Raw genomic sequence first — 22,860 nt, 5'->3', positions numbered from 1 at the left:
GATCAAGAAAAGTACTGTCATAGTGTACAAAATTTCTATACGATACTGCTGGTGACAAGAATTAACGTTTTTGCTTGAAGTGAAATAATACAAATTCCTTATGAAATATGGCATCATAATAAGGTTGCTAACACCTACATGGCTAGCTGCCCGAGGTCTAAAACTTAAAATGCAGAGGTAGTCCAAATTTCAGTTTTGGTTTCAGCACCAAAACTGTTCCAAAATCCATGTTTGGTCATGCTTCGGTTTCAGCTGAAAATGCCAATGAAAATGCCAGAGCGACTCCTCCTGGGCTGCCGTCCCACCAGGCTGGCCACCTGCCACCCACCTGGCCCCACCAACTGAAGGCCCTCCTCGGGCCTGCCTTTAAATGCCCTGGTGTTCTAGCGGCCTTGTCCATGCAGGGGCGATTCTCAGGAGTTCTTGCCCCTAGTAGTACCTCAGACAAAATGGCTGCCAGGACCTCCCATATCGGTCTCGTGACATTGACATTGAGATTATACCACTACCTATGATAGTTCCAATTTTATATAAACCAAATATTATTAATAAAATTCCCCATTGTACCACTGGTATATAAATTATAAATCAACAACATAAACCAGGGTTCTAGAACTAATTAAGAAGTCATGGGTAGAAAGATTCATATAAAATAAAGTCAATATGAAAAAAATTTAATATGTGAAAAGGAGAAATTCTCAGAGTAAGAACTCACCCAAGCGGAATACCACCTTAAAGTTAAAGGTTATTCCTAGAGGGTGGATAAGTTTCTCTATCATTGAAAATCTCCCATGTGCCAATATATGCAAATATGAGCAAACTTAAGTGCTCCCAATCCAAATAGGTGATGAACAAATCAATATGTGTCAATTTTTTTTAATATTAACAAACTGAATCCATCTATCCATATCCTCATATATGAGGTGGGAGGCGGGGTTAGTGCTGGGCAGACTTCTACAGTCTGTGCCTTGAAAATGGCAGATACAAATCAAGGTCAGGTATACACAAAGTAGCACATATGAGTTTATCTTGTTGGGCCGACTGGATGGACCGTACAGGTCTTTCTCTGCTGTCATCTACTATGTTATATATACACACACACACATAAACATTCTCAAAATAATAATAAAACCTTTAACTTTAAGGTGGTATTCCGCTTGGGTGAGTTCTTACTCTGAGAATTTCTCCTTTTCACATATTAAATTTTTTCATATTGACTTTATTTTATATGAATCTTTCTAGCAGAAGAACAAATGGCTAGAAATATAAGGAGGGGCAACAGACATTTCTTCAGGTATATTAGTGAAAGGAGGAAGAAGAATAGAAATGGAATTGTGAGACTGAAAGATGATGCGAACCGCTATGTGGATAATGATGAAGATAAAGCAAATGTGCTAAACAAATACCTCTGTTTTCACTGAAGAAAACCTTGGAGAAATGTCAGGAAGTATTTCTTCACGGAGAGAGTGGTGGATGCTTGGAATGCCCTCCCGTGGGAGGTGGTGGAGATGAAAACGGTAACGGAATTCAAACATGCGTGGGATAAACATAAAGGAATCCTGTTCAGAAGGAATGGATCCTCAGGAGCTTAACCGAGATTGGATAGCAGAGCCGGTAGCGGGAGGCGGGGATGGAGGTTGGGAGGTGGGGATAGTGCTGGGCAGACTTATATGGTCTGTGCCAGAGCCGGTGGTGGGAGGTGGGGCTGGTGGTTGGGAGGTGGGGATGAAGGTAAAGTTTGCATTTTTGTGGATGATACTAAGATTTGTAAAAGAGTGGACACTCCGGAGGGAGTGGAAAACATGAAAAAGGATCTGCGGAAGCTAGAAGAATGGTCTAGTGTTTGGCAATTAAAATTCAATGCAAAGAAATGCAAAGTGATGCACTTAGGGAGTAGAAATCCACGGGAGACATACATGTTAAGCGGTGAGATTCTGATATGTACAGGCAGGGTGAGGGATCTTGGGGTGATATCTGAGGATCTGAAGGCGACGAAACAGTGTGACAAGGCGGTGGCCGTAGCCAGAAGGATGCTAGGCTGTATAGAGAGAGGTGTGACCAGTAAAAGAAAGGTGGTGTTGATGCCCCTGTACAAGTTGTTGGTGAGGCCCCAGAAGTATTGTGTTCAGTTTTGGAGGCCGTGTCTTGCTAATGATGAAAAAAAAATTGAGCCGGTGCAAAGAAAAGCTACAAAAATGGTATGGGATTTGCGTTACAATACATATAAGGAGAGACTTGCTGACCTGAACATGTATACCCTGGAAGAAAGGAGAAACAGGGGTGATATGATACAGACATTCAAATATTTGAAAGGTATTAATCCGCAAACAAATCTTTTCCAGAGATGGGAAGGCAGTTGAACTAGAGGACACGAAATGAGGTTGAAGGGGGGCAGACTCAAGAAAAATGTCAGGAAGTATTTTTTCATGGAGAGAGTGGTGGATATTTGGAATGCCCTCCCGCGGGAGGTGGTGGAGATGAGAACTGTAACGGAATTCAAAAATGCATGGGATAAACATAAAGGAATCCTGTTCAGAAGGAAAGGATCCTCAGAAGCTTAGTTGAGATTGGGTGGCAGCACTGGTGGTTGGGAGGCGGGGCAAGGGCTGGGCAGACTTCTACGGTCTATGCCTCGAACATGGCAAGCATAAATCAAGGGCAGGTATACATATAAAGTAGCACATATGAGTTTATCTTGTTGGGCAGACTGGATGGATCGTACAGGTCTTTTATCTGCCGTAATCTACTATGTTACCCATGACCTCTAAGTTAGTTCTAGAACCCTGGTTTATGTAATTGAGTTCCAACTGCATGTTCATACAAATGTGGATCCCCCAAACATATGTCTTCTTCAGGGATCCCCTGACATGTCCTAATAAATAAATAAATGTCCTCAAACATCAGACCATGTGTGAGCTACTGGAAGCCATCATATATACTTCTTTTATTATTAATATTTATTATTATTTTATTATTTGTTGCATTTGTATCCCACATTTTCCCACTTATTTACAGGCTCAATGTGGCTTACATTGTACCGTAATGGCGATCGCCAGTTCCGGATCAAGAAATACATAGTGGTATTGTAGTAAAGTTCGTACATATAAAGTCACAGGCACCTGTGTTGTCTTTATGAATTACTCGCTAAAAGCTTGATGACACATGGTAATACTTAACTTCTAAATTGAAGGGTACCCCTATAAACCAAACACACGAAGAAACCCCTCAATTACATTAAGAAAAATTATGGCTCCTCAGAAGGAAGGTGGGCAGTGTAACATTCCAGTTAGCCAAACACCTAATTGCTCACTGATCCATATAGATACATATAGTCAAAACATTTCTCAAAAATAATTTCAAAACAGCACTTAACTTTCACAAAAACTTGATTGAAGTAACCATTCCTGACATGATATTATGTTTCAACCAACTGACAGTCCTTCACTGCAAAGAGAGGAAGTTACTAATCTGTGGTAAAATATGGAATTTTACCGAAACTTAATTTACCAGGGAGCGAGTAACCTGCGGTAACTCTCAGGTTAGTGACTCTCATGGTAAACGCATGATGCAACTTGGGAGCAAGGAACCATTTACAGGTATCTTCTCTGGACAGATTTGTAGAGAGGGACCACCAGAGCACTCTTCTCAGTGTTGCCAGGTGGGCGGTTTTCCCGCCCAATTGGGCGGTTTTTAACTAAGGGAGGCGGGAAATTTTCAAATGATGTGGGGTGCGGTTTATTGGGCGGTTTTCGCGCGGCGGCCGCGTGCAGGATTGGGTGGCTTTTTTCCCAGCGGCCGCGCGATTGGCCCGTTTCACATGCGGTACCATGGTAACAGCCTGTTTTAAATGCCGGTGGCGCCCGCCGCCTCTCTTCTATTTATACAGCTCCACCCCCTTTAAGATGGTGCCCAGGAGCACTGAGCCATGTGATAGCAGCCTGATGCTCTTGGGCAGGAAAAATAATGCCAGCTTTGAGCTTGCGTTATTTTTTCACAAATAATGTAACTTGCGGAGTTCTATACAAGCTGTGGTTCTATACAACCAGTTCATCTCGAAAATACCTAAACGTCCACTACCCAAACTGCAAAGGACTCAAATACAAAGCAACCTACGCATCCAGCTTCTCCTATATAAGCACACAACTATGGAACTCACTGCCAAAAGCTGTGAAAACAACCTACGACCACCTAAACTTGAGAAAATCACTAAAAACCTACCTATTCAAAAAGGCATACCCCACCGATCCAACATAGATACCTACACTCAGCAACACAGCAAAACCAAAGCTCGAAATGGACACTATATAACCTTTCCTCTCCTCAACCCCCATTGTACCTGACACACATATAACTTATTCGACCACAATATCACCTTGTACTTGTTTCTCTACTGGACTTGGCGAATGCCTTTACGGTACTATGTAAGCCACATTGAGCCTGCAAATAGGTGGGAAAATGTGGGATACAAATGCAACAAATAATAATAATAATTTTTCTTAATAATAAGGTACTTTTTATCATTATTAATCAGCCCATAGTGACTTACACTAATATGCATTACAATAAAATAGAACACGATTTTGCTATTTAATATGCACTGAGGCAAATGTAAGAGTGAATTCTATAAATGGCACTCAAAATTCAGCGCTTACAGCAATTCTATACAGAGCATACACCCTTCATAGAATAGCGCTTAGCACTGATTCCTATGCCTAACTTTAGGCGCTGGACTTATGTCTGCTGAAACCTAGTGTAAATGCTGGCATCCAAGTTAGGCGTTCTGAGGTCATATTCTGTAACTACGTGTGCAACTTTTCTGAATGCCCAGGGCCACGTCTCCTTTGAGTTACACAGTGGTAGAGTTAGGCGCCCCGCCTTATAGAATAGTGATTAGCCAGATACATGCACATATATTAATGAGTGCCAATTAACTTCAATAACTGGTTGTTAGCACCCAATTATAGATAGTTAAGAGTTTGTTACTCAATTAAATTGCACACACACAAATTTGGGCACGCAAATCTGGGCACCATATACAGAATGCAGGGGATAGTGTCTTATTCCCTTAATGCACATTGCTTCTTCCTTTTTGTAATTATTAGCATTATGAGTTTGGAACTGTAAATCCAAAGGATCCACTTTAGTTTTCATCATTGCTTTTTGAACTCTTCCTATTTCATGTGAAATACAAGGAAGTCTTGTTAGACATGTCTCTCCTAGAATGATGGATTATGGGTCCAATTCGCTAAGACTTTTTTTTTTTTTTTACCGTAGCCACAGAGTGACATGAACTTAGAGCTGCATCTAAACAAAAAAAAAAAAATGGCAGCAAACCAGAAGGCTGAAGATCAAAAGATTCAGTTTTATTCACCATATAAAAGCATAAAACACATATAACTTTAAAAGCTCGACACGGCCATGCTTTGCCTTCTCAAAGACCCAAGAGATGTAATCTGATTGTGTCACTTAATGGTTAAAATCTAAAAGCAAGCAAAAATTATTATTAGGAGTTTAATAATCTCTTATAAAACAATACCCCATAAAAAGCAATAGGAATCTCAATAGCCAGTCTCACTAAAAAATAGCTCAAAATGAGTCAATCTGCTCAAAACAGAGTTAATACACACATAACTTTCTCCTGTGTGGCAGAGCAACTTGTGATGAATCTGTCCCAGCTGTATTGGTGATTACTTTATTAGCCATGTGTGTGAGGGTCAAAGGTCGTCACCTAACTAAATTATATTTTAAAATTTCTTATAAGCTACAGCAATAAATAAAAAAGAATAATACCTCACTAAAAACATGTGGCTCATATAGAATCAAATTAGACTGTTTTTTTCCATTCTCCCAGCACACAGGATAACTTAAAGTAGCAGACACCTTAAAACCCATTAAAAGGAAAAAGCGATTATAGATTCTGAAAGTGTACACTTAAATTAGAAAGGTTGCTGCATTTTTTTTTCAACCTCAAAAGCATTGGAAAAATGCTAAAAACAACACAAAACTTTGGAGTTCTAAAATGTGTGTTCCAATGACATCATCATGCATCATGCTCTGCTCAGACAAATTGTGACGGAACCCACGAGAGAGCGAGCGACGCTGGATCTGGTGCTCACAAATGGGGATAGTGTGTCAAATGTCCGAGTGGGTGCACACCTGGGAAGCAGCGACCATCAAACGGTTTGGTTTCATATGACGGCTGAAGTGGAGGGCGGCCACTCTAAACTCAAAGTCCTGGATTTCAAGCGTGCTGACTTTAGTAAAATGGGGGAATACCTGAGGAAAGTTTGCACATTAGTCCATAAGATCATTTACGGTGAAGCCCCAGCGTACATGTCTGATTTAATAGACCTACCACCCAGAAACGCTAAAAGATCATCCCGAACTCACCTCAACCTTCACTACCCAACTTGCAAGGGCCTGAAATACAAGACGCTACACGCGTCAACCTTTTCCTACATGAGCACGCAGTCTTGGAATACACTACCGCGCAACCTAAGAATGATTAACGAACAAGCCTCCTTCCGTAAACTACTGAAGACTCACCTGTTTGAACAAACTTACGGAAAGAGCCAAAACACATAGAGACCACACTCACTGTTCACCAATGCAATACACATCCACTTCTGATCCCTCATCCCGTTATCCAGTCAATCATACATTTATTCACGGAACTATGTACACCATATGTCTTGGTGTCTAACAATGCCATTTTTTCCCACTGTCTCCTTCCAATGTTTCTATTTTGATGTCCCATTGTTATATTCCCAATGATATTCGAATGTCTCGCACAACTCTGTTCAATGTAATCCATAACCTAGTTGTAACAAATGTATTTCTATTATTCATATCTTATTGTAAGCCACACTGAGCCCGCAAATAGGTGGGAAAATGTGGGACACAAATGCAATAAATAAATAAATAAATAAATAAATAAGGAGCTGATGGGCTGGGAGGACGTACAAGAAGTGGAACAACAGTGGTCCAGGCTGAAAGAAGTAATAAATAGGGCCACAGACCTTTATGTAAGGAGAGTAAATAAAAGCAAGAGAAAAAGGAAACCGATATGGTTCTCCAAGCAAGTGGCTGAGAAAATAAAGGCTAAAGAGTTAGCGTTCCAGAAATATAGAAAATCTCAAGAAGAGGAACACGGGGAGGAACACCGGATGAAACTGAAAAAAGCCAAGAGAGAGGTAAGTCTGGCGAAGGCGCAAGCGGAAGAACAAATGGCTAGAAATGTAAGGAGGGGAGACAAAAATTTCTTCAGGTATATTAGTGAAAGGAGAATGACTAAAAAGGGAATTGTGAGACTAAAAGATACAGCAAAACGCTATGTAGATAATGATAAAGAAAAAGCCAATGTGCTAAATAGATACTTTTGTTCTGTTTTCACTGAAGAAAATCCTGGAGAAGGACCACGAGGGACTGGCAAAAGTACACCTGAAAATGGAGTGGATAGAGCACTGTTCACGGAAGAGAGTGTGTATCAACAACTTGGAAAGCTAAAGGTGGACAAAGCAATGGGACCGGACGGGATCCACCCCAGAATATTGAGGGAGCTCAGAGAGGTTCTGGCAGGTCCTCTTAAAGATTTGTTTAATAAATCCTTGGAGACGGGAGAGGTTCCGAGGGATTGGAGAACGGCAGATGTGGTCCCTCTTCCCAAAAGTGGTGATAGGGAAGAAGCTGGAAACTACAGGCCGGTAAGCCTCACTTCGGTTATTGGAAAAGTAGTGGAAGCAATGCTGAAGGAAACGATAGTGAGTTTCCTGGAAGCCAATAAGTTGCAAGATCCGAGACAACATGGTTTTACCAGAGGGAAATCATGCCAAACGAATCTCATTGAATTCTTTGATTGGGTAACTGGAGAATTGAATCATCGACGTGCTATAGACGTAATCTACTTAGATTTCAGCAAAGCTTTTGACACGGTTCCCCACAGGAGGCTCTTAAATAAACTCGATGGGCTGAAGATAGGTCCCGAAGTGGTGAACTGGATTAGGAACTGGTTGACGGACAGACGACAGAGCATGGTGGTAAATGGAGTTCGCTCGGAGGAGGGAAAGGTGAGTAGTGGAGTGCCTCAGGGATCGGTGCTGGGGCCGATTCTGTTCAATATATTTGTGAGTGACATTGCCGAAGGGTTAGAAGGTAAAGTTTGCCTATTTGCGGATGATACTAAGATTTGCAACAGAGTGGACACCCGGGAGGGAGTGGAAAGCATGAAAAAGGATCTGAGGAAGCTAGAAGAATGGTCTAAGGTTTGGCAATTAAAATTCAATGTGAAGAAATGCAAAGTAATGCACTTAGGGAGTAGAAACCCACGAGAGACGTATGTGTTAGGCGGTGAGAGTCTGATAGGTACTGAGGGGGAGAGGGATCTTGGGGTGATAGTATCCGAGGATCTGAAGGCGACGAAACAGTGTGACAAGGCGGTGGCCGTAGCGAGAAGGTTGCTAGACTGTATAGAGAGAGGTGTGATCAGCAGAAGAAAGGAAGTGTTGATGCCCCTGTACAAGTCGTTGGTGAGGCCCCACCTGGAGTACTGTGTTCAGTTTTGGAGGTCGTACCTTGCGAAGGATGTTAAAAAAATAGAAGCGGTGCAAAGAAAAGCTACGAGAATGGTACGGGATTTGCGTTCCAACATGTATGAAGAGAGACTTGCTGACCTGAACATGTATATCCTGGAGGAAAGGAGGAACAGGGGTGATATGATACAGACGTTCAAATATTTGAAAGGTATTAATCCGCAAACAAATCTTTTCCGGAGACGGGAAGGCGGTAGAACGAGAGGACATGAAATGAGATTGAAGGGGGGCATACTCAGGAAAGATGTCAGGAAGTATTTTTTCACAGAGAGGGTGGTGGATGCTTGGAATGCCCTCCCGCGGGAGGTGGTGGAGATGAAAACGGTAACGGAATTCAAACATGCGTGGGATATGCATAAAGGAATCCTGTGCAGAAGGAATGGATCCTCAGAAGCTTTGCCGAAATTGGGTGGCGGAGCAGGTGGGGGGGAAGAGAGGTTGGTGGTTGGGAGGCGAGGATAGTGGAGGGCAGACTTATACGGTCTGTGCCAGAGCCGGTGATAGGAGGCGGGACTGGTGGTTGGGAGGCGGGAAATACTGCTGGGCAGACTTGTACGGTCTGTGCCCTGAATAAGGCAGGTACAAATCAAGGTAAGGTATACACATATGAGTTTGTCTTGTTGGGCAGACTGGATGGACCGTGCAGGTCTTTTTCTGCCGTCATCTACTATGTTACTATATTGGACGATAAAACATTGGGTACGTGAATGTTTTTAGTATGTTTTTGTATCTGCTATTATGATTTTGATTTAAAAATTTTTTTTATTTTTGGCTGAAAGTGCGGTTTAGTGATTTGGTTATTATTATTTATTTTATTGGATTGTATTTGTGATTTATACTAACATTTTTAATGTATCTATTAACAGATTTTAATAGCCACTGATGCAGCCCTTGAGAGGGCGAAACTTAGCCGTGTCAGACTTTTAACTGTTTATATGTTTCATGCTTTTATGTGGTGAATAAAATTGGATCTTTTGATCTTCAGTCTGCTGATTTGCTGTCTATCTTGGAGTTTGCGGATCACTTGCCCATTTGCTTTGTTGAACAAAACAGGAATTACAAATCATTCAGAATGACCTGGTAATAAGAATTGTGCTAATTTCTATGGAAAGAATATGATTTGCTGTCAAAATGTTCAACTGATAGAAGCATCTTTGTCTGTACACGCTCACATTTATTTTAAACTTGCTTGTTTTATATTTAAGATGTTTAATAGGTCATCTCCAGGTTATTTAAATTTGGTTGCATTTCCCAAGAGGTCTTCAATGCCTACAGACCCTTTTCTCTTCTTTTGTGGGAATTAAATACAAGAAAAGTTTTGTTACCTGGAACTTTACGTGCAGGTTCTTTCTATAGTTCTTTTTGGAAAGCTCTTAAAATGTGTCTGTTTAGAAAATGTTATGCTTAATCTGCTTTTTATAAGGTTTTAATTTTTGTTAACTGCTTTCAACCACAATGTGGTGGGAGATAGCGGTACACAAGCGACATATCACATCACATCGAAACAGGTTTTGTGCAAAGTGAAACTTTAAAAGAGTTCTTACAGAGAATAAACTTCAAGTGAAGGATGTACTACCAGATGCCTGTCTGATCAGTTAGGAGAGATCTATTAAAGGATTAAATGAATGCTGCAGTAAGAACATCTGGCTGCAACCTGACACCACAGTGAGTTTAAATAAAGCTGAATTTCTGCAGAAGCTGTGAAAAAGGGACAGAAGAAGCCAGAGACTGGGAACTCTGAAAAGCAAAGCTGATAGACAGGGATTTTTTTTTTTTTTTTGCTAGCACTGTGAGACACATCCCTGGGTGAAATTGTAAAGTATTTGCTGACTTGCAAACAGAACTCATCAGATTTCACCAGTCTGCCATGTGTATTTTCCATGGAAGATTTGGGAAACACTTGAATTAAACTAGGATATTTATATACCATGCAGATAAGTGACGAGTCATGGTAGCAGAAAAAAAGAATATAAAGGAAGTTTCCATAAGCGATCCAATGATTTCATCACTGCCTTGGGTGAATCTCTTCATAAAGGCGGTTAATAAATCCCAATCAATTAATCAAATCAATCTAGCATGACTGGGCTGTGAAAACCAAGGTTTTAAAGAAACAGAATCAATTAAAAAAAAGAAAAGTCAGTGTTCACATAGCATTCGGGTAAGATCAAACTACTACTACTACTACTTAACATTTCTAGAGCGCTACTAGGGTTACGCAGCGCTGTACAATTTAACAAAGAGAGACAGTCCCTGCTCAAAGAGCTTACAATCTAATAGACAAGTGAACGGTCGGTCCGATAGGGGCAGTCAAATTGGGGCAGTCTGGATTCACCGAACGGTAAGGGTTAGGTGCCGAACGCAGCATTGAAGAGGTGGGCTTTAAGCAAAGACTTGAAGACTGGCAGGGAGGGTCCCAACCACAATGCCCTCTGATAACTGTCCTGAAGGTATGAGAAAGGTAATTAGTGGAACAACATACTTTCTGTTAAATTTCACTGCTGGGGAGGTGGGGGGGGGGGGGGGAGCAGCCTGCTTGCAATTTTAGTAAAAATGATTTTAATACATTTTTTGATCTGAGATGCTTCAGTAAAGAACAGACAAGAAAACCAAATATTCTGTTGCAGCCTGCATCAATTTATAAAGATATTTCTCTAAATACTGTTCTGTCAGTTCTCAAGCTTCTGCTTCTAGTCAGGAAATCCTTGTAGATAAGAAGTGGCTGCATTGGGAGAGAGCATGGATGGGCACCCGCTTTCTGGGAGATATATTATGGTCAACACACAAACAATTCTACCTCATACACAATAAGTTTGAGGGCACTCTGGCAGGCACACCATAAAAAAGTGGAGAAAAAAAGACTTCAGAACAATCGGTTCCACCTCGTTTTTAAAGGACACACCTTAGATATAATGAGGGAGCCGTTTACAATCATATGTCTTCACAAAAAAAACTCCACGTAAACTTTCAAAGGAGCACTGCCATGTGCCACCACAAACCTTGTAGGAGACTCAATTCACTTATCCAAGCTTGGAAAATGTACTTAGCTCACAAAGTAGCAGGTTTCAATTTATTTATTTATTTATTTGTGGCATTTGTATCCAACATTTTCCCACCTATTTGCAGGCTCAATGTGGCTTACATTGTTCCGGAGTGGCGATCGCCGTTTCCAGATTGAGAAATACAAAGTGATATTGCATTAGAGTTCATAAATGATAAGGTAAATTACAAAGTAGTATGCACTAGATGTATCTACTTGGATTTCAGCAAAGCCTTTGATACAGTCCCTCACAGAAGACTCATGAATAAGCTGAGAGGGCTGAACTTAGGACCCAAAGTGGTGAAATGGATTGGAAACTGGTTGGCCAACAGGCGACATATGGTGGTGGTAAATGGAATCTGCTTAGAAGAAAGGAAAGTGAACAGTGGAGTGCCTAGTTAGGCACTAACCGGGCATTTTCAGTGGCACTATCCAGTTAAGTGCTACTGAATATGCCCAGTTGATCCCTGAGATATGATTTAAAAGGCCAGGACCCATTTCTGGCCATTTAAATTGCTTTGAATAACGACTTCCTAGTTGCTAATATCACACGGGCAAAAGTGGTCCACCCCGTTCCATTGCCAATGCTGTTAATGCTTTTCCAATTGTTTTGCTAGAGACAGTTTAGCATCTATGAAAGAGTTTTAAAAGTAATGATCTGTGATTGGTGTTCTTTGAAAGTATTGATCTACAACCTTGGGTTACATGTCCAAGATCCATCCTTTCTGTTGCTAATTAAAATGTTTAATTCACATGAGACTCCTTTCTACATTCCAAGTACTGAATTGTGTGGCTTTGCACCCTTTAAGTATCAGTTACATCTGAATAAGTCTCAACTAATTAGTATAATACGACACTTAAGGTAAAATGAGTGGGAAAATGTGGTTCTCTAGAAAAAAGAATGCCAAATAGCAGTGAATAGTTCTTCCTTTTCTCAAAGAAAAATGGATTGAATGATGAAGCAACTATGCATGCAACTTGTCTCGGCTAAGAAGTAAAATCATAACACCTGCATTTGCAATATTTGCACGCCTTGCTCATAGAGGGCAATTTTTAAATAGGTTGCAGTGCATACAGACCCTCAGCTTTGCTGCCATGTAATTGTATTTTCAAAAGGAAGCCTTGTGTGGGAGCTTCCGTTTGAAAATGCAGGTCAGTGGGGAATAGGGCTACACTGTGAGCATGTACATTTGTACCTGCTTTTAAGTTGGTGTACACGAACCCACAGAAAGTCTAAAATAGACTTTCCTTCCCCACAACCTCCCTCCACCTGTTTTCTCATGCAAAATTGAGGGGAGGGGGGAAGAGAGGACATTTTAAATGGGGCTTTTCTTGCAAGAAGACCCTTGAAATCTGCCCTTAAAAAAGTACTTCCACGTGCTTTGCTAACTCAATTCACAACTGTAATTCTTCAATAGCAAATGTTATACTCCTACACAGTCTGTTATCTTATCTCTTCTATATATATCTCTATTTTTTGTTTTTTATTTTTAAGGTACTTGACTTCAGATCCCTGGAGCTGTTCTTTTTCTTTTGAACTGCTTCAGTCCGTTATGTCGCTAGCTTTTTTTTTACTTCTGCTCAAAGCGATATCATGCGGGAATCCTCATAAGTCACATTACCTGTATTTTTTATAAATATATATCCTCTTTTGTTTAAATAAATTTCACATTTATATATTTTTCTGTACTTATCTTTTTCTTTGGGCAATCTAATCATTTCAGTTCGGTTCGCTCTACAGCAAGCTGCCGTTTCGCTTTAGCTTCGTAAGGAGCTGAACCATGCGTAATCTTGCCCTTTTCTTAGGTACTCTCTTCACTCTCTCTCTCTCGAGTACAAATTATTGCTATAGCCTTTTTTCAGCAGATTGCCACCCTTTCTCCTGCCACCTGTGAGCTATTTAAACTGTTAATAACTTCAGTATATCAGGAGGGAACTACTGCATGCCACCAACAATCAGTACAGTAGTACCCTGATTTATTCAGCTCCATTCTGATGTGAGAAGCTCAGTAAACACAGCTTTCAGATTTTAGTTTAGTTTATTATTTGACTAGCCATTGAGCCCGTAAAAACGGGCTGGTATTGGGGTTTTCCTTCCTTCCCTCCCCTCCCCGTGAGGTCGCCACCACTACCGTTCCCTCCCCCCCCCCGGAGTCGCCGCCATCCCTCCACCCGGCCCGGGCCCTCTCTCTCTCTGCTACTAAACTTACACATCCATTCGCCGGAACGCAGCATGCACATCAGCTGAGCTGCTGTCGGCCCTTCCTTCTCTGCCTGTGTCCCACCCTCCTGTGACGTAACGTCAGCGAGGGCGGGACACAGGCAGGGAAGGAAGGCCGACGGCAGCTCAGCTGATGTGCGTGCTGCGTTCCGGCGAATGGATGTGTAAGTTTAGTAGCGGAGAGAGGGCCCGGGCTGGGTGTGTGTGTGTGTGTGGTGTGGGGGGGGGGGGGGGGGGGGGGGGGGGGGGGTAACGGTAGCGGCGACCTCGGGTGGGGGGGAGCGGTATCAACCTCGGCGGCGCAGTTTCCCTCTCTGTCCCGCCCTCGTCATCACGTATTGACGCGGGGGCGGGACAGAGAGGGAAGTCTCTACTGCGCATTTGCGAGTGAGTCGGTCACTCGTCGTTTATATGTTTGATAAACTGCTCTTCAGGAAAGTCAATCCAACAAAGTGGTTTACAATCATAAAATACACCAATCAAGTAAAAAGATAAGAGAAAAAGATAAAAGATACACCCCTCCAGCAAACTGGCTGTAGCCAAATCAACAAGGTAACAGAGTTGCATATGGACAAAATGGCACTTCAACACAATTATTTAATTCTCCATGTAATTTGGGCAGGAGTAAGTTCCAATAGTGAGGTCCTACATATGAAAAACAAGACTGCCTCGTACTTTAGGCAGAGAGTAAAAAATGAAGGTAATTCTAGCTGATCTCTATATTGAGAAAGAGCTCCATGTAAAGTGGAAGTCGGACTCAACATAGCAGACATTATATAGAACTGGCTATAACATCTTAGGCTGGTATGTACTGTTTCTTTCACATCTGTGGGGGGTTGGAAGGGGGGGTCATTCCTTTATTCCTCCATTGGTCATCTGGTCATTTAAGGCACTTTTTTGTGGCTTGGCCATTATATTCCCACTGCAGCTCCTTGTGACTCTGGGTAAGTCACTTAACCCTCCATTGCCCCTGGTACAAAATAAGTACCTGAATATATGTAAACCGCTTTGAATGTAGTTGAAAAAACCTCAGAAAGGCGGTATATCAAGTCCCATTTCCCTTTCCCATTAAAACAGGTCTAGACCAAAACGTCTTAGTTTTAGTCCTGGACATTTTTGTTTTCTTCCATTATGGCTGAAAAACGTCCAAGTCTTAGGAACGCACAAATCCCACCCTTAACACACCCACTTGAGATTTGGATGCACTGTAGACAAACAGCATAGAAACACATCTGGAAAATGGGTTTTCAAAATACTGATTTGGATTTTTTGCTGAGAAAACTGTCCAAATGCTACTTTATGTCATTTTTTAAAACATTTTTCTCTTTTGAATATGAGCCCACAAGTCAATTATTAAAAATGTTTTTGTTGTACTGCTGACTAAAATGTCACATTGATGTGAAGAAAATTAGCTCCTAAGAATCTTCATCCCATGCTAAAATGAAAATAGGAAGAACTGAAGCTCAAATCTGCAGGCAGATATTGACACTTCAACTATCTCCTGTAAACCAGAAAAGGCACTAGATATCTCTTTTGTATTAATATTAACTGAATATATGATTGTGCATATGTTGCATATCTATAAATACACTTAAAACATTACAAATCAAATCAAATTATATTGTATTGTAAGAAAGAGCTAAAGATCATGGGTAGAAAACAGAAAATACTGTGGGAAGTAAGGACCATGAAGAGTATATTCACTCTGCCCAATTTACTTCCCAGTACAATGTCATCTTTGACTTTCCTTCAGTTCTTTGTAAATAGGGAACCTCTGTGCTTATACTGTGCATTCTTAATTCCGTTACTGCTCTTGTCTCCACCATCTCCCCAGAAGGGGGTTTCAAGGATCCATCACCCTCTCCATAAAAACAAGCTTTTAAATGTTACTTGTGCGACTATCCCCTTGAAACTTCATACGGTCTTCCCTTTACTTAGAGCTTTCTTTCATATCTTGTGTGTTATTTCTTTTGAGGTTTATGAATGTCTCCATCCTATATCTCCTTTATTTTATTTATTTTTGTTACATTTGTACCCCGCACTATCCCACTCATGGCAGGCTCAATGCGGCAATGGAGGGTTAAGTGACTTGCCCAGAGTCACAAGGAGCTGCCTGTGCCGGGAATCGAACTTAGTTCCTCAGGACCAAAGTCCACCACCCAAACCACTAGGCCACTCCTCCACTTCCTTTTGGACAATAGATGTTTAGGTCTTTATTGCATAAGAACATGAGTAGCCATACTGGGTCAGACCAATGGTCCATCTAGCCCAATATTCTGTTTTCCAAACAGTGGCCAAGCCAGGTCACAAATACCTGCCAGAAACCCAAACATTGACAACACTCCATATTACAAGTCCCAGGGCAAGTAGTTGCTTCCCATGTCTGTCTCAATAGCAGACTATGGACTTTTCCTCCAGGAATTTGTCCAAACCTTTTTTAAACCCAGATATGCTAACCACTCTTACCACCTCCTCTGGCAAAGAGTTCCAGTTTTAAAAGTATTTCCATGTAACTTCCTTGAGTGTCCCCTAGTCTTTGTACTTTTGGAACGAGTAAAAAAATCGATTTACTTCTACTCGTTCTACACCACTCAGGATTTTGTAGACCTTAATCATATCTCTCCTCATCTGTTTCTTTTTCCAAGCTGAAGACCCCTAACCACTTACCTTTCCTCATACGAGAGGAGTTTGAACCTTTTCTAGTTCCGCTATCTCTTTTTTGAGCTATGGCGACCAGAACTGAACGCAATACTCAGAGTGCGGACGTTTCTTGCAGACCCTGCACCATATTTGTAACCCTTCTCTGGATTGCTACTTGCGGCCCAATATTTGGCAGCAGTAGTGAATCTGTTAAACACCACTACCAGCATTTCAGTTAAATAACTGAATACAAGTGTAATGCGGTCACTGCTACTCAGTGGCGTACCAAGGGGGGGCGGTGGGGGCGGTCCGCCCTGGGCGCAAGCCGCTGGGGGGGGGGGGGGGGGTGCCGCGGCGCGCGCCTGCTCCAAGTTCGCTAAACTTCGTTGCTCATTCGCTGCAGCTCCCTCTGCCCCGGAACAGGTTACTTCCTGTTCCAGGGCAGAGGGAGCTGCAGCGAAGCGAAGTTTTGCAAACTCGGAGCAGGCGCGCGCCACAACACTCCCCCCGCCAGCGGTGTGCACCCGGGGGGGGGGGGTGTCATTTCGGCGGGGGGGGGGGGTGTTGCACCCGGAGGGAGCGCATTGGCGCTCCGCCCAGGTGCCATCCAGGCCAGGAACGCCACTGCTGCTACTATATATACTGCTGCTATATGTTTAGTTTAGGATTGCTATTTCACAGGCCTAAACAAACATATAACTGATCTGAATAATTGAAAATCACTGTTGAAGGGAAATTTTGTTCTACCTTTGCACTATCTTTCTTCCACCCCTTTACTATATGGAGAGCACTGAGCCATTCAGACAGATTTTCAGCCCAATACTAACAATAGAATGGTTAAAAATCTACAGATAGTGGCATTGTAAGTTCAGCTGTCACCAGTGAACGCATAATTCGTTTTAAATATTGGCCCCCCACCTTATTTATATCTTCTTGGAGAAACAATCTCCAGAATGGGAGGCTGAGGGCTGTTGCCATCTTCAGACGGTTTTATGGCTATTTAGGATCCAATGGCAGCATGACTGTATTCTTAGAAAATGAGTGACTGCACTGATCAAAAACTCAAGCTACTGAACCTGAATCAGAAGTAGGTCTTCCTAACCTTTCTTGCAAGTCATCCAAGCAGCGCTGCAGATGTACTTCTCCTGCAGTGACGAGGACATGTTCTCCTGTCTCCTGGATTAAAACTTCCACGCAGGGATCAGCTTGGTTTAAAAGTTTCATACCTCTCACCAGCTGAGGCATCTCACCTAAGCAGAAGAAAAAAAAGCTGTGAATCCGTATTAGAATGTGGAGATGCCATTCTGTTCATTTATGATAAAATGTTGAAAAGCAAGTTTGCTGGACCTGCCAAATTATTTACCTGCCACTCAGGAACTAGCAAAGTAAGAGAGTAGTTAATATAGGGTATGCATAGAACTTTCAAGCCTAGAAAGAATGCTATTTCCATTACTTAATTTGTGATCTTGAAATAATCATTGAAACTACCAATGCTACTACTAGTATTTATCATTTCTATAGCGCTACAAGGCATACGCAGCGCTGTACACCATACACAAAAGACACAGTCCCTGCTCAAAGACCTTACAATCTAGATAAGACAGGTAAACAGACAGAACAATTAAGGGTAAGGGAATAAATAGGAGAAGTTAAAGGACAGGGCAAGTGAATAGTGGTTAGGAGTCAAAAGCAGTGGTAAAGAGGTGGGCTTTAAGTTTGGACTTGAAAACGGCCAAAGACGGGGCAAGACGCACAGGCTCGGGAAATCTATTCCAGGCATGAGGTGCAGCAAGACAAAAGGTCTTGCTCAAATAAGCTTATGAATTTTCCAAGATAGCTACCTACTTAGCATTATGCATATAAACAGAATTATATAATTATTATTATAAAAGAAAAATCTCACAATTGAAGCTCAGTCTGGGCCCTGCCACAGCTCTGTGTCCCTAAATGACTGTAGAGATAAAGTAATCACCTTTCAGCCAGTGGTGTAGCCAGACCTATCATTTTGGGTGGGCCCACAGTTCAGAAGGGTGGGACTTTCAAAACTTCTTCCCCCCTTTGCCCTACATCTCCCTCCTTCTCTACCCTTGGATCAAGCATTTGCCATCCACCCATGGCTTGGCAACCTCCCCCCCCCCCCCCCCCCCGACCGGTTTACGTCAGAATCCTCTCCAGCACAGCAGCGACGCATATCTGCTGCTTGCGCCTGCCTTGTAGGCTTCTCTCTGCCGTAGGGAAACAGGAAGTAATGTCAGCGAGAGCGGGAAATGGCAGAAGGAAGCCTGCGAGGCAGAAGCAGGCAGCGGATATGTGTTGCTGCTGTGCCGGCAAAGATGCTGAGGTTTAATTGGGGGGGGATGGGGTGGAGAGAGAACTGTTGGCAGGAGACAGGAGAGCGAGGTGGCTGCTGCTGAACGTTTTTGGTGGGCCAGACAGGGTGGGCTTGTGCCCACCAAGGCCCATTGCTGGACACAAACTGTTCAGTGGCTCTTCATGTAACTGTTCTTGAAAGCACTAAGAAGCTTCAGATTCTCTGCAGAAACCAGGGAATGTTTACACAAGAAAGCTGCGCTTGTGTAAAATGCCTCTTACATCTTATAATGTACTGATTTTAAATTTATTTTTTGTTTTTATTATTTAACCCTCTTCTTGGTATGGCAGTAAACAGTTACTAAACCTTTGAGTTGTGCAGGTTATTGGCTTCATAAACGACTGCCAAATTTTCAGCGTGATTAATAATAACCACTGCTTAACTTCTCAACAGGGCCACTCTGTTTCACTGATTCAAGCTTAATGGTGAACTGGCAGCTCCTGAAGAAGCTTGAAACAGTGAAACAGAGAGGCCCCATTGAGCAGATAAGCGCCAATTGGTTCACTGAAAATTTAGCAATAGCTTATGAAGCCAGTAACCTGCACAATTTGAAGGTGTAAAGTTTAGCACTGTTTACTGCCATACCGGGAAGAGGGCTAAATAATAAAAACAACAAATAAACGTAAAAACAGCAAATTATAATAAAGGAAGACAGAAAGTTATTTTTATAATTGGTGATGTCATTCTCAAACCTGTGACTGAGTTACACAGGCTTTTGAGCATCTGAAGTCTTTTCCTCTTCTTAAAGGGAGTCTTTTACTAAAGCTTAGCTCAAGTTATCTACAGCAGGGCCCATTTTATTCCTATGGGCCCCACTGCAGATAACTCAAGCTAAGTTTTAGTAAAAGACCCCCTAAATCACTTCCTTAGGATTTTCAGTGAATATTCATTTATGTGAACTTATTTGCATTTATTGTGGTTGTTACCAATTTATAAGAGCCAACCAACTTTATGAGATAGTTGAATAATATATTATCAACTATCTTCCACAGTCCTTCCCACAATAGAAAATGTCCTCTCAGAAGATGTGCTGGTAACAGGAACGCACAGGATCCCCTGTGCGTGTTTTGCCAGTTTTGGCCAGAACTTTTGCTTGTTTTTCAGCATGGTCATCTGCACCACTTGAACATAAATAACTGTCCAATTCATTAACAATAGCCTTCAAAGGAGGTATCCTATATAATAAAAAGCATCTCCAACGTTCTGAAGCTAACTCCGTGGCACAAAAACCTTGAGCCATTCGTGCTCACCGTCCGAAGAAATGACGTCAGAACTTCCTGGTACGTCACCAGCGATACTAACCAACCAAAACAAAGCAACACGCCCCAAACAGCGTGCCCAAACGTCAACGGCACAAAACCGCCGAGAAGAACAGCGCCGGTAAAGCACAAAAAACCTCGCACACTCGAAAACAGCCCCCCCTTGGCTCTGACACTCGCCCCTCCCGAGATGCCACTGGACCACATACCCGGGCAACAAACACCCTCATCCAATTATGGACACCCGTCCTCTGCTATCACACTTTGGACCTTCCCCTCCTCCACCAAAACACTCCCTCCTTTTCGAATCGGCGAAAAAAACATAAATTATCTCCCCCCTCCCGTCACGACACGCCTCCGGACGTACAGGACCCCACCCACTACCCCTGCGCTCAAGAGTCTTCGTCCCTCTGTAACACCCGACCCTAACTCACACTAGCAGCATCGATGGTGTAACGAAAAAAAAAAACACAAGAAACAACACGGAAACAACCAACTCCACCCCTCACACACACACACACACAATACACCCCCCCCCCCCAAAAAAAACACACAGAAACAACTCAAAAAAAAAAACACATAGAAACAACTCCAAAACCACTGCAAACCCCTCTGAATTCAAAAACAATTCCTCCTACTTTGACAGAACACAAAAAACAAACAAAAACAAACAAACAAACAAACACAACCCATTCCACCCCTCAACAAACGCTGACCCCCCTACAACCATCCTCACATTTCAGCAACCCACAGACCCCCCCCCCCCCCCCACACAACTGTCATGGACAGACACAAACAGAACAGAAAAAAAAAAAACAGCAACAACACAGACACAACCCAATCCACCCCTCAACAAACGCTGACCCCCCTTCAACCACCCTCACATTTCAGCAACCCACGGATCCTGCCCCCCAACTGTCATGGACAGACACAAACAGAACAGAAAAAAAACCCAGCAACAACACAGACACAACCCAATCCACCCCTCAACAAATGCTGACCCCCCCTCCAACCACCCTCACATTTCACCAACCCACGGAACCCCCCCCCCAACTGAGACAATGGAGGGGAAGGGGTCCTGAGGCCAGAGGGGAGGGGGTCCAGAGACCTGAGAGGGAGGAAGGGAGAGGGGGTCCTGAGACCAGAGATGGAGGGGAGAGGGGGGGAGGGAGATCTGAGAGGAGGGGGGGAGGGAGATCTGAAAGGAGGGGGGGAGGGGTCCTGCGACCACAGAGGGGGAGGGGGTCCTGCAACCACACAGGGGGAGGGGGTCCTGCAACCACACAGAGGGAGGGAGGAGGTATCTCTGGCACACACACACTCTCTCACACACTCTCTCTCTCTCTCACAGTCATTGTCTCTCTCACTCTCATACACTGTCTACCACACACTCTATGTCTCACACTGTATCACAATCACTCTCTATGTGAACAGTATCGATCTTTGGTTGGATCACATACGCACTCACACACACTCTCATTTTCACACACACACTTACAGACACACTCGCACCCACACTCACTCTCTGTCACACACACACATTCTCTCTCTCTCTCTCACACAGTCACTCTCACACACACTCTCTCAAACATACACACTCCGAGTAAAACCTTGCTAGCGCCCGTTTCATTTGTGTCAGAAACGGGTCTTTTTTACTAGTTGTTCCATAAAAGTTGCTCATAAAACTGCTAACATCTATTTTCATTCTTTTGGAGGGGGGCTCTTCCACCGATGTGATGCTTTCTGGGAATGTGGATTGTGGAGGATCCTGAGTTGTTGATGTTGATGGACTCGAATCTTCCATTTTGATCTGGTTTTGGAACAACCTTCTGAAACTTTTGGCTGCCTTTGTTTTTACATCGTCTGGGAAGATAACTGGATTGTCTTTTGGATGTGGGTGTAGAAGAGAACTAACACTATGTAGTGGATGAACAGGACAATAAGGGTCTATTAAGTGTTGGAAATGCTCCTTGATGCCAGCAAGAATGGATGAATGTGTTGCAGTAACAGTAAGAAGCTTGATCAGCAGTCAAGACTCTTATTGCCCCATAAAAGGCAGACAAGACACAAACGATGCCATTTAATAGTGCTTCATTTAAATTGAAAAGCATCTTCTGCAGTTTTTAACCATTGAATTCAGTTGAAAGATGCCTAAGATGTGTTAAGTTTTTACATATTCATACCAGCATTTTATAATGCTGTTCCATGTAGTTGGAACAGCCTGTTTAAGGCTAGTCTCAAGCTTTCAGAGAATGACATGGGCACGAAGTTTGTCCCTGTCTCCGTGTCATTTTCTAGTAAATGCTAACTGCTACTTTGCACAAGGAAACAGTCAAACAGATCCAAGGAAATGCTGGTATATTCTTTATCTATGGGGTCTTATTCTACCCTTTAAGAGAGCAATTTTTTTTCTGAATAAAACCAGGTAACAGCAGAATTTGGCCAAAGGAGTAAAATACAAACTAACACACGCAACCAGCTTTTCCCACATAAATACGCAGTGGTGGAATTCACTCCCAAAGCACTTGAAAACGATTAACGAATTAATTAACTTCCGCAAATCTCTGAAAACCTACCACTTTAACAAGGCCTACCAGGAGAACCCATAACTATCTACGAAACAACACCTATCTACCTTTACTCAGAATGTATCTTTCTATAACTGCTTGACCAAACCTTCTTGTTTTCCTTGACTTCTGTATAACACCAACTGTATTCTTTACCCTGGTTTGGAGATGCCATAA

General features: G+C 42.5%; 1 protein-coding gene across 1 annotated transcript in view; it reads right to left on the bottom strand.

The window, feature by feature from the left end:
• The window catches only part of EFL1 (elongation factor like GTPase 1), a 446,854-nt gene that overhangs the window by 98,985 nt on the left and 325,009 nt on the right, over positions 1 to 22,860 (bottom strand). The window contains 1 exon segment of the mRNA XM_030189629.1: positions 17,589 to 17,736. Coding sequence (XP_030045489.1) covers positions 17,589 to 17,736 — 148 coding nt within the window.

Source organism: Microcaecilia unicolor, chromosome 1, assembly GCF_901765095.1.
Source record: "Microcaecilia unicolor chromosome 1, aMicUni1.1, whole genome shotgun sequence".
In the NCBI taxonomy this organism is placed as follows: Eukaryota; Metazoa; Chordata; class Amphibia; order Gymnophiona; family Siphonopidae; genus Microcaecilia; species Microcaecilia unicolor.
The sequence above is the reverse complement of the archived record's forward strand: the minus strand, read 5'-3'. Positions and strand labels throughout refer to the sequence as shown.